Source organism: Pantherophis guttatus, chromosome 5, assembly GCF_059756535.1.
Source record: "Pantherophis guttatus breed Tessera chromosome 5, ASM5975653v1, whole genome shotgun sequence".
In the NCBI taxonomy this organism is placed as follows: Eukaryota; Metazoa; Chordata; class Lepidosauria; order Squamata; family Colubridae; genus Pantherophis; species Pantherophis guttatus.
This window is the reverse complement of record NC_142067.1, coordinates 1,140,949-1,153,574: the sequence shown is the minus strand read 5'-3', so window position 1 is coordinate 1,153,574 and position 12,626 is coordinate 1,140,949. Positions and strand designations below refer to the sequence as shown.

At 51.3% G+C, this 12,626-nt stretch overlaps 1 protein-coding gene across 1 annotated transcript; it reads left to right on the top strand.

Moving 5' to 3' along the window:
* The first annotated feature begins 2,650 nt into the window (after positions 1-2,650).
* LAMTOR1 (late endosomal/lysosomal adaptor, MAPK and MTOR activator 1) lies at positions 2,651-11,461 on the top strand. The gene is made up of 5 exons (XM_034435904.3): positions 2,651-2,867; positions 6,433-6,575; positions 7,590-7,667; positions 9,115-9,241; positions 10,680-11,461. The coding sequence occupies exons 1-5, from the start codon at positions 2,826-2,828 to the stop codon at positions 10,770-10,772; spliced, it is 483 nt and encodes a 160-aa protein (XP_034291795.1). The 5' UTR covers positions 2,651-2,825; the 3' UTR covers positions 10,773-11,461.
* Positions 11,462-12,626: the final 1,165 nt, after the last annotated feature.

The window sequence follows — 12,626 nt, the reverse complement described above, 5'->3', positions numbered from 1 at the left end:
GCCAGATTCACTTAACGACCCTGCCTCTAACTTAAATCACTGCAATGATTCACTTAACAAGTGTGGTAAGAAAGGTCGTAAAATAGGGCCAAGCTCATTTAACAACTCTCTTGCTTAACAACGAACATTTTGGCCTCAGTTCTGGTCGTAAATCAAGGACTACCTGCATTTGTGAGGGTTGCACTGTCCCAGGTCATGTGATCACAATTTGTAACCTTCTGACAACAAAGTCAAGGGAGGAAACCAGATTTGCTTAATGACCATGACTGACTTAACAACTGCAATGATTCACTTAACAGCCATGGCAAGAAAAGGTCGCAACATGGGGCCACACTCACTTAACAACTGTCTTACTTGGAAATTTTGGACTCAATTGTGGTCATAAGTTGAGGACTCTCTGTATAGGCAAGAGAAGGAGGCTGTGGGTGGGGGAGAGAGAGACGGAGCAGGAGATGCTCAGCTTTTAAGGAAGCCACTTAAGAGGGGATCCAGAGAGTCTCACTGTGGTGACTTGGTTAGTGTCAACTTTTGAAACCAAGATCTCAGCCTTGGTTGCGTTAGGGATGACATCCAGCAGGTTCTGACAGGTTATGGATAATCGAGTTCGGAGATCCGGCAGTGGAAATTTTGAGTAGTTCGAAGAACCGGCAAATACCACCTCTGGCTGGTCCCAGAGTGGGGTGGGAATGGAGATTTTGCAGTATCTTTCCCCTGGAGTGGGGTGGGAATGGAGATTTTGCAGTATCTTTCCCCTGGAGTGGGGTGGGAATGGAGATTTTGCAATATCGTTCTCCCAGGAGTGGGGAGGGAATGGGGATTTTGCAGTATCCTTCCCCTGGAGTGGGGTGGGAATGGAGATTTTGCAGTATCCTCCCGTCACACCCACCAAGCCACGCCCACCAAGCCACACCACGCCCACCAAACCACGCCCACAGAACCGGTAGTAAAAAAAATTTGGATTTCACCACTGGTCTGCATTGCATGCTGGGAAGGGGCATTAGAGCTTGCAGTAGCACAGCCTGCAGGGGGAATCCAGGCTCTCTGGCAATCTGCAAACTAAATTATGACTTTCTGCCTTGGGAGCTTTTTTCAGGCTCCGTTGTTTGATGATGGCCAAACCCACCTTCTCCTTTCCTTTAAGGGACTACATCAGGGTTTTTTGCAACTTGGCCATTTTCAGCTGTGTGGACTTCAACTCCCAGCTTGCTATTGAATGGGAGGATGTGTGGCTGCTGTTTGCTGCCAGGGAGCTATCCTAGCTTAACCAGATTAAAATAATCCAATGTTTCTACAATTCCAATACTTTCAGATATGTGGACTTCAACTCCCAGAATTCCCCAGCCGGCATGCCACCTAGGGAATTCTGGGAGTTGAAGTCCACATATCTTTAATTTGAACAGTATGGCCGGCCAGGAAGTTCTGGGAGTTGAAGCCCTCACAACTGAAAATGATGTCCAGTACAGGTAGTCCTCGACTTACAACAGTTCATTTAGTGACCATTCAAAGTTACAACAGCACTGAAAAAAGTGACTTATGGCCTTTTTTCACACTTATGACCATTAGAGCACCCCCATGGTCACATGCTCAAAATTTGGATGCTTGGCAAGCGACTCACACTGCATTTATGACGGCCGCAGTGTTCTGAGGTCACCTTTTCTAAACTTTGGAAAAGCAAGGTTGCCCTCAATCTTTCCCAGCATGAGGCTCTTCTCCAGGGAGTCCTTCCTTCTCCTTAGGTGGCCAAAGGATTTTTTTTTTTTTTAATTTGATTTATATGCTGCCCTTCTCCGGAGACTCAGGGCGGCTTACAATGTGTTCAGCAAATTTGAATTTCCTCTTCAGGATTTGGCCTTCTAAAGAGCAGTCAGTCAGGGTTGATCTCCTCTAGGACTGACCGGTTGGATGGCCTTGCCAGAGTCTCCAACAGCACCAGAGTTCAAAGGCCTCCATTCTTTGGCCTTCTCAGCCTTCCTTATGGTCCAACTTTCACAGCCATCCACTGCGACTGGGAAAACCAGAGCCTTGACTATATGCGTTTTTGTTGGCAGGGTGATGTCTCTGCTTTTTAGTACGCTGTCTAGATTTGCCATGGCTTTCCTCCCCAGGATCAAGCGCCTTTTAATTTCTTGGCTGCCGTCCCCATCTTTTTCATACGGCTGTTGACAAAAATAGGATTGCCAACATGATCGCCAACGTCCGATGATGGATATGGCACAAGAAGAAGAAGAAGAAGAAGAAGTCCCCGTCTGCGGTGATCTTGGAGCCCAGGAAAATAAAATCTGTCGCTGCCTCCATGTCTTCCCCATCTATTTGCCAGGAATTGAGAGGGCCGGATGCCATGATCTTAGCTTTCTTAAGGTTGAGTTTCAAGCCAATTTTGGCACTCTCCTCCTTCACCCACATCCAGAGGCTCATGTATGCATAGATGGAGAGATATATTAGATATAGATACATAGAAAGAGAGAGAGAGAGAAAATAGAAGACATTCAGAGAGACACGATAGAGAAATAGATAATTTCAAACTAGCGCAGGCGCAGTACCGGCTGCCAGGCGGGGCGGAGCCAGGGGAAATCCGGCCGCGGCGAGGCTCACGTGACTCCAGGGGGAGCCCCGCCCCTTTCGTCTCGTGCCGCCGCCCCACCCCAGTTCCCCGGAAGTCCCCGCCGCGTGACCGGAAGCCGGAAGGAGGCGAGGCGAGAGCTGAGGGGGCTCGACAGGGTCTGCTGTCCCCTCGGCCGGAGGAGGCGGAGGCGCAGCAGCAGCAGCAGCAGCGAAAGCAGCAGAGCCGCGGACGCCCCCCTCCCGCCGCCGCCGCCGCCGCCGCCATGGGCTGCTGCTACAGCAGCGAGAACGAAGCCTCCGACCAGGTCTCGGCCCCGCCCGGGGGGAGGAGAGGAGGAGGAGGAGGCCGGGTCCCCTCCGGCGGGTCTGGGGGCTTCGCGGCCTAGTGGGCTCCCCGCCCCCCCTCACGTGCCGGGGGAGTGGGCGCCGCGGAGGGAGGCGGGGTCGAGGCAGGCGGTGCCTGCGGGGGGGGGGCGAAGGGAAGACCCCCCCAACTCCCCCCAGGCCCCGCAGCACAAAGCCAGGCCGCCCGGTCTCCCCCCCCTCTTTCCCCCCTGCTCTTATGGGGGGGCTCCCTGGGTCTGGGGGCCCCTGGGGATGTGGGGATCCCCCCTCCTAGGGCTCCCTGTGGAGGTGGGCGGCAGCGCTGGGGGAGGGGGCGGCTCGGCGGGTGAGGCAGCTGCAGGAGGGGGGCTCTGGGGTCTTTCGTTGGGGTCCCCTCTGGCCTCTGAGCTGCCTGCTTTGCTTGCAGACGTTTCATGACCCAGCTAGGGAACAGCGTCAGTGCTGGGAGGAAGGAGGCATTGCAGAGTGGAGGAGGAGGAGGAAGAAGGGGAAAAAGAAAGAGAAAAAAGAGGAGGAGGAGGAGGATTGGTGGTTTCTTTGCAGACGCTTCATGACCCAGCTAGGGAACAGCGTCAGTGCTGGGAGGAAGTGGGATTGGAGGATGGGAGGATCTTGGTTGTTTCCTTGCAGACATTTTATAACCCAAGTAGGGAACAGCGTCAGTGCTGGGAGGAAGTAGGGATTGCAGAATGGAGGAGAAAGAGAAAAAAGAGGAGGGGGAGAACTGTGGGGTCCTTGCTGGTTTTCTTGCAGACGTTTCATGACCCAACTGGGTAATAACATCAGTGCTAGAAGGGGGTGAGGCTTGTTCTCTGGTTATATGTATAAACCGTTTGCCCTGCCAGTGTTGGTGGAAGCGTGGCTTTCCCCTTGCTAGTTCCTTGATGGGGGTATTGTTTTTGGCTTAATTGTTTGTCTGATGTCAATCCCGGCTTATCTGGGTGTTTCATATGACCTCTGATGATGTTACCTAGTTGGGTCAGAAAATGTCTGTGAGAAAGCCATGCAGCTCAGAGACCACCAAGGACCCCACAGTTCAGCCCTGAGCTGCACACATTCTCTCCTATTTATTTGTTGTGCCTGCAGTTTTCTTGGCAAGATTTCTGGATTGGTGGTTTTGCTCCTCCTCCTGGCGAGGGAGGGAGGGAAGGAGGGGAAGGGCTGCCCCAAAGCCACCCAGCCGGCTTCCCTGCCTAAGGGAGGGCCAGAAAGGCCACTCTTCCTGTTCGAAACCTGGGGCCTTTAGTCACGGCTGCAAACTGGCTGCCTTCAATTTGAATCCTGGTGATTGCCTGGAGGAATCCCTGCAAGTTTCTTGGCAGCCGGTTTTGGGGGTGGCTTTGTCATTGCCTCCCTCCTGGGATGAAAGAGTGAATGGTTGAAAGTCACTCAGTTTTCTGAGGCAGAACTAGAACTCGCAGCCCCCCAGTTTCTCTAGCCTGATGCCTTACCCCCTACTACACAACTGGTTCTCTCCCTTTATTTTACAGAGCCCAGGTTTGTTTGTTTATATTTATTGATATCCTGCCTTTATTATTGTTATAAATAACTAAAGGCGCAAATATATTTGAGTCATTCTTCTTCTTTTCCCCTGCAACAACAATCCTGTGAGGTGGGTTGGGCTGAGAGTGGCTGGCCCAAAGCCACCCAAGTGGCTTTCCTGCCAAAGGCAGGACTAGAACTCACTGTCTCCTGGTGATCGGCCCAAAGTCACCCAGCCTCCTTTCATGCATAAGGCGGAACTAGAACTCAGAGTCTGCTGCCTTAACCACTAAGCTAAATTAGCTCTAGACTGGTTCAGAGTAAAAGCCAGCTGGGCGACTTTGGAGCAGTCACTCTCTGTGAGCTCAACCTACCTCATTGTTGTAGGAACAAGAGGCAAGAGGTTTGCTGCTTGAATTATGTATAAAAAGGTGGGATAAAAGTATAATTTTAAAAATGATGACACATTTGCAACCAAATTGCCAAGCTCAGACCTCTGGCCAACAGCCCATAATTTTAAAAATGTCTGAATTGTTCGCCCATTAAAAATTGTGCACAGGACAGTAAAGGCATGATAACAGTTAATGGCTGAGCTGGTTTTTTGGAGGTGATTTGAAAGCTTCCTTCCAGTTGGGAGGTTGCTGATTCTTCTGCCTTACGCCTCTGATCAGAAGTGCAGGCAGTCCTTCACTTACGACCACAATGGAGCCCAACATTTCCATTGCTAAGTGAGGCAGTTGCTTAAGCCGCCCAGAGTTACCCTGTGGTAAGATGGACAGCCAGTAAAATGTTAAAATAAATGGGTTTTGCCTCATTTTACAACCTTTCTTTCTCCAGTTGTTAATTGAATCGTGGCAGTTGCTAAATTAGTAACATGATGGTTGAGTGAATCTGGCTTCCCTCTGACTTGGCTTGTCAGAAGGTCACAAGATGTGATCCAAATTTATTGTTGTTAGTAGGGTAATGAAGGTCATGTGATCAAAATTCAGGTGCTTAGTAACACACCTATTCATGACAGTCGTGGTGTTCCGAGGTCTCCTTTTGCAATCTAACAAAGACAATGGGGAAGCCAGATTCTGCACTGGTTCATTTAACAACGGTGGCAAGAAAGGTCACCAGATGGGGCAAAACTGATTTAACTGTCTTCCTTGGCAACGGAAATGTTGGGTTCAATTGAGGTTGTAAGTTGTAAGGCCGAGGAGAGTCCCAGAGCCAAGACAGACGCTCTGGAGCAGAGCTGTTTTCCCTGCTTGTAAAAATATCGGAGAGTTCCAGAGATGGCAAAGTTCCCGTTGGCGAATAACCGAAATAGCCGGTGTGGGCTAGGAGGTGACTGGCAGCATCAGGCTTGTCGGCGGTGCCTCCCAGCTGCAGCGGAGAGCAAATGGCTCCTTTGTGGTCACGTGAAATGCAGCAGCCGGTGGGAAAGATTGTTCCGTCCCTTAAGGGAAGTTGGCAGAGGGAGGAAGGCAGCTCTGATGACCAGAAAGAAGGTGGAGATGTCTGCCTCTGGGGTGCCCTTGGCGCCCTCTGAGCTGGGGGCTTTTCCTTCAGACGTTTCATGACCCAACTAGGTGATCTCACCAGTGCTAGAAAGGAGAGGGGTTTGCTTGCCTAGTGGCTTGCTCTGTCAGTGTGGGTGGAAGTGGTCATGGCGGTTCCTTCTTTAGGCTGTTTATGGTTTCTTTGCCTGAGTTGGTAGTTCCTCGATTGTCCCACCCACAGACAGGCAAGGAAGCAAATCCCCCCACTCCCTTCTAGCACTGATGTGGTTCCCCAGCAAGCTCAGAGAGCCCCAAGAACCCCACAGTCCCTCTCTGTCTTCCCTTCTCCTCTCTGCAAACCCCTCTCCCTTCTAGCCCTGATGAGGTTCCCCAGTTGGGTCATGAAATGTCTGCAGAAAAACCAGCAAGCTCAGAGAGCCCCAAGAACCCCTCATTTCAACCTCCAGCTACAAATATTCTCTTCTATTTGGGAACGTCTGCCGGGTTCTGTTTGCTCCTCCCCAGACTGACTTCCTCCTCCTCGTTCTCTCATTTGCAGGGGGAGGAGTCCAAGCCCCTGCTGCCCCCAGCCTCCAGCCCACCCAACAAGTCCATGAATGGGATGGAACCCTGCTGCACTCTGCCTTCAGCCCGGACGGACGAGCAGGCGCTGCTCTCCTCCATCCTGGCTAAGACAGCCATGTAAGTCTTTGGTCGGGGGCACGTGGGGTACCTGGGGGTGGCCTAAGTGTTTATTGATTTTTATTGATTAAATTTACATGCCGTCCGTCTCACTCTCCCGAGTGACTCTAGGCAGCTTCAAAAGAAGAAAAGCATAGGTATAAAAACATTGAAAAAATATTAAAAGGATGAGGGGTTAGTTAAATTAAGCAGCTCTTTTGGGGAGGCTGCTTATTTTGGGGGACCCAGGTGAATGGAATTAATTTCCAGGGGTACCTCTGGGTGCTGGTTGTCCTATTCAATACGTCCTTCTTCCCTCAATCCTTTCTGTTACTATCATTCATTGCCTAGTCAGCCAGGTGATCAGGCTGGGTTTGGCATTTTTATCTGCCTTGCGAGTCCTTCCCAAGGACCTGGAAGAGGCAGGTGTGGATGTTTGATGGCGTTACAGGTATCGTCACGGGATGTCGGCTGATGGAGATTTTGTCAATGCCAAAATAATATTCAGAACGTTGTTTTTCCTTCATCCCCTCTTTTGTTGTTTTCATTTATTAAATCTACCTGACACCCACCGCACTGCCAAGCGACTCTGGGAGGCTTAGAAATCTCATACGGACAGAAGTGGAAGCATTAGAGGTTTAATAAACAGAAATTAAGTTAAGGACTCGAGTACTACAGGGTGGAAGTGGGATCTTCTTCCTGGTCCACTATCCACCCTCTTCTGCCATGGAACGTCCCCAGTTGGCCAAGCCAGGTTTTGAGGCTCCGAGCGTGCCAAGGCCTTGGGTCGTGGAAGATACCGTCCCTCGCTGAAAGCCTTGGACTCCTTAGCCCCTCCAGGCCCACCTTCCCCAGGTAGCCCTTACCCAGCCCTGAGTATTGGCCTCCTTCTGGCCACGGTTTTGGCTTGGGGCCAAGGGCTGACTGCTTCAGAAAACCCCCCCCACCCCCGCTGCAGGATGGTTTGTGTGATCCTGAGTGAGGCAGGTGGAGAGAGGCTTTCTCTAACCCCTAGGCTCTTCTGCCTTTTTCCAGCAACATCATTGATGTTTCAGCTGCAGATCAGCAGCAGATGGAGCAGCACGAGTACATGGACCGAGCGCGGCAGTACAGGTACGGGGGCCCTGGGCAGTGGGTGGGTGGTGGGGAGACTGGCCCTGCTTGGGGTGGGGGGTGGGGGGGGCTCCTTAACCTCTCTTAGGCAGCCTTGCCGTGAGATCACAGTTGTAAGGAGCCCTCGACTTCCTACTACCTGTGCACATTTTACAACGGTGCTGAAAAAGTGACTTACGACTTGGTCTTCACCCTTATTTGTTTATTTGTTTAGACTTATATGCCGCCCTTTCTCCGAGAGGACTCAGGGCGGCTCACAACAATAAAGCAGAAAAATAAAACAAAAATTCCGGGTTAAAAGTTACACATAAAATCCCTAAAATGACCATCGCAGGCTCCCCATTCTCAGGTGGCATGTATTAACAATGGTTGCAGCCTGCCAGGCTCCTTCCCAGCCACCTTCAAAGTCAACGGGGGCAAAGCCAGTTTCACTTAACACAACTGCAGTGATCTGCTTAACGTGTGTGTGTGTGTGTGTGTGTTAAAATTAATGTCTTGTCACTTAACCGCCTTGCTTAGCAACAGAAGCAGCTGCTGGCATTTGTGGTTGTAAGTCAAGGACTGCCTGTAGATCTGTTCTCTAACAGAGCATTCACACAAGCCGGGCCAGGCAGTTGCCTGTCAATCACAGATGGGGGTGGGGGCAGACCACCCTCCAGAGATTGGGGAGGGGGCTTGGGAGGGTCCGAGCTCCCTCTCTGGGGGAGCTGCTGCGTCCAACTCAGTTTCTGGTTCCGTTCTTGCAAAATCACTTTCAGCCACACCTTCCTTTAGGGCCTGCAGGTCGGTTTCACACCTCGTCTTACGACAGTTCATTTAGTGACTGTTCAGAGTTACAACGGCACAAAAAAGGTGACTTGTGACTGTTTCCCACCCTTAGGATTGTTAGGATTGTTTCTCACACACAGAGAAACTCGGTTCCAGCCTCCCCAGGGTCACGTGACAAATTCAGACACTTGGCAACGGGCTCATATTTATGACGGCCACAGTGCCCCGGGGTCACGTGATCCTATTTTGCGACCACCTGACCAGCAGTGGGGAAGCCAGATTCACTTAACAACCACGTTGTTAGCAACTGCAGTGATTCACTGAACAATTGTGGCAAGAAGGGGGGTAAAATGGGACAAACTCACTTAGCAAATGTTTCACTTAGCAGCATGAATTTGGGGCGCCATTGTGGTCCTAACTCGAGGGCTGCCTGTACTTAAACTGGTTGTCTAGCATATTCAGTCCTGGAGACTGAAATTCCCGATGGCCCTTAAGATGAAACGGGCACCAGCCGTGTTGGGGAGGGGGTGCAGGTCAGAATCGTCCGATGATTTGGTTCAGTTCAGCCACTGGTCGTAAGTGGAGCATTGTACGCATCCTGTGGGCCTTCTGGGGCTGCCCCTGGTCACCCCTCTGTCTCACTCCATCCCTCTCTCCCCCTTCTCCCCCCCCCCTCCAGCACCCGGCTGGCCGTGCTGAGCAGCAGCCTCACGCACTGGAAGAAGCTCCCTCTGCTGCCCTCGCTGACCAACCAGCCACACCAAGTCCTCGCCAGTGACCCCGTGCCCTTCGCAGACCTGCAACAGGTAGGTGGCTCGGCTGGCGGAATTAAGCCACGGTGTCCGTCTCCCCTTCTGTGGGGCAGAGGGGCTCCCTTTGGCTTTCCTCTCAGAAGCAGGAGCAGCCAACAGCTCCCATGTGCCCCAGCCAGCCTGGCAAGGCACCCTAACCCCCCACCCTCTGTTCCCCAGGGCTCTTGGACTTTCAGCTGCAGGAGCTGGCTGGCTCCATCCCTTAGGGCTTAAATACCAATGCCGTCTGCATATTGTGTATTATGTATATATCCACTTTTATTTTAAAAGTAACTAAAGGTGGTGAACATACATACCCGTATATACTCGAGTATAAGCCGACCCGAATATAAGCCGAGGCACCTAATTTTACCACAAAAAACCGGGAAAACTTATTGACTCGAGTATAAGCCCTAGGGTGGGAAATGCAACAGCTACTGGTAAATTTCAAAATAAAAACAGATACCAATAGAATTACATTAATTGAGGCATCAGTAGGTTAAATGTTTTTGAATATTTATTTCAAGGAAAAACAGTAAACTAGCTCTGTAAGTGCTTCTTTTAGAAGCCTCTGATGATCAGGCAACTCAGCTGGGATCGCCAGAGGCTTTTAAAGGCATTTTTTTTTCCTCACTCGAGAATAAGCCGAGGGGGGCTTTTTCAGCATTAAAAATGTGTTGAAAAACTCGGCTTATACTCGAATATATACGGTAATATTCCTTTCTCCTCTTATTTTCTCCACAACGGCCCTGTGAGGTGGGTTGGGCTGAGAGGGAATGAATGGCCCAAAGTCACCCACCTGGCTTTTATTAGGAATTACCTAAGATGGGACTAGAAATCTCCATCTCTTGATGATTGGCCCAACGTCACCCAGTGGACTAAAGCAGGACTAGAACTCCTCGTCTCCTGGTGGTTGGCCCAAGTCACCCAGCCTGTTTTAATGGGACTGTCCTTAGTTCCTTGATTAGCAGTAGCAATAGCGTTTAGACTTACATACCGCTTCATAGTGCTTTCCAGCCCTCTCTAAGCGGTTTATAGAGTCAGCCTCTTGCCCCCAACCATCTGGCTCCTCGTTTTACCGACCTGGGAAGGACGGAAGGCTGAGTCAACCTTCAGCCAGTGAGGATCGAATTCCTGACTCTGACTCTGCCCTTACTGTTCAATTGTTTGTTTTGAGTTGCTAGTTCCTTGATTGGGCTAACAGGGACAGGGCTAGCTACTATATATAAGCAGAGAGAAACCCTTCCCCTTCCTTGTAGCACTGATGATATTACCTAGTTGGGTCATGAAACGTCTCTAAGAAAGCAGCCAAGCTCCAAGAGCACCAAAGACCTCACAAGAGTGCCAGCATTCTGGCAGAAGTCTCTCCTCCATGGCTGGGGGGGATGGGTAGAAGCTTCTCCCGAAAGCCTCCCCCTTCCCCTCATCTCACGTCTGTGCCCCCTTCCTCTAGGTCTCCCGGATAGCTGCCTATGCCTTCAGTGCCCTCTCCCAGATCCGCGTGGATGCGAAAGAAGAACTGGTGGTGCAGTTTGGGATCCCCTGATGCCCATCCTCTCGCCCGAGTTGGGTTTCCCTCCTCCACTTTTAATTTCTCTCCTCCCCACCACTGGATCGACACCGCAGTGGACCTCGTGCACAAGAAGAGACACTGGATCTGTTATCTGGCCACAGGGACACTAACGTGTGGACAGCCGAGGCTGACGAGATCCATCACTTGGCGCCCTCCTCCTCTTCTCCCTGGCTTGGCAAGGCAGTGCCCGGTCGGCCTGGGCCAGGAGGCAGAGAGCGCTCGCTCGGCTCAGCCGCGAGGAGGAAGGTGACTCCGGGACTCACGCCGGGGGAGGAGGGGGAGGCCGTCGGTGGGCTTCATTTACCTTTGTGGTTGTGGCTCTGGGATTTTGAATTTGTGCAGGAGAAGATGGGATGGTGGCGGACAAGCAAGCCAGAGGGGGCCCCTCTTGTTCTCCCCCCCCCCTCTGGCTGAGCTGGATCGTTCCCTTTCATCACCTGATCTTTGGATGTTTTAGAGTGGGGAAGCAGCACTGGTGAATTAGAGCTTTTTAAGGGGGGGGAAAGCAACACAACCACGGAAGCGAAGCCTTTTGATCTTAGCATCCTTCTTGGTCTGTACCCCTCCCCTCTTTTACCTCGCTGAGCTGTCATTTTAATTTTTTTTTTGTTGGTTTTGCTAAAGTAGGTTAAGAAAAGTATAAATATATTCATCCGAGCAAAGGCCTGCTCTTTATTTGACTGGAGGCGGAAGGACGGAGCTACCGTTTTATACTTTATGGTGAGGCCTCCCTTGGAACAGTTTTTGGTCACCACAGCAGAAAGAAAGTTGTTGGGACTCTGGAAAGAGTGCAGAGAAGAGCAACCAAGAGGATTAGGGGACTGGAGGCTAAAACGTACGAAGAACGTTCTTCCAGGAATTGGGGAGGTCTAGTCTAGCGAAGAGAAGGACCAGGGGAGACATGACAGCATCTTCCAATATTTGAGGGGCTGCCCCAAAGAAGAGGGGATCAACCTTCTCCAAACAGGAGAAGGAATAACAGATGGAAGATTAACAAAGAGAGATCCAACTTAGAATTAAGAGGGAATTTTCTGATGGAACAATTAAGCAGTGGAATGGCTTTCCTTCAGATGTTGTGGGTCACTTAGCAACAAAAATTTTGGGCTCCATTGGGGTAGTTAGTCAAGGGCTAACTGATGTGATGGGGTCAAGCAGAAACAATCATCTATGCCAGTGGCTTCTCAACCTGTGGCTCACTGGCCCCTGGGGGCCCGCAAGGTCACAAGGGGCCCGCCAAGGCTGGAAGAAATGTTGTGCTTTCAATCTTGATTTCAGCCTTGGGGCTCCATGGCTACAGAAGGTATTTAAAGGGGGGTCCCTGGTGAAGGAAAGGTTGAGAACCACTGACCTGCGCCATCAAGTGCAGCGTACAGGGGAAATTGCAGGCAGAGCACAGCTCCAGAAGAACATGTGGGGTCTTGCCGGGAGGGAAGAGGAGGTGGGGGGCCCTGCGTTTTCTGCCTGGTCTGCTTGGGCCCCATGACAGGCAGGGCTGAAGCAAGAGGGAGGCAGGGGGCCGAATCGACCTTCACTGATGGGTGCCTTGAGGCCATCCAGCCTGAGCACCTGTCCCCCTCAAGTGGGGTTGGTCTTCTCTAATGGGAGGCTTGGGAAGAAGGGGAGGCTTCTGGCTTACAGATACAGCATGACGGTAGTGTCAGAAGTCCCTTGCCGTTTGTTTTCCCGTTCTACAGCACTGGTGGGTCTCTGGGGGTCCTTGGTGCTCTCTGAGCTTCTAGCTTATTAGCCCTTATACGCCCTTTAGCATTGAAGATGTTCTCTAGCTGGGTCATGAAAAGTCTGCACAAAAATCACCAGGCTCTGAGA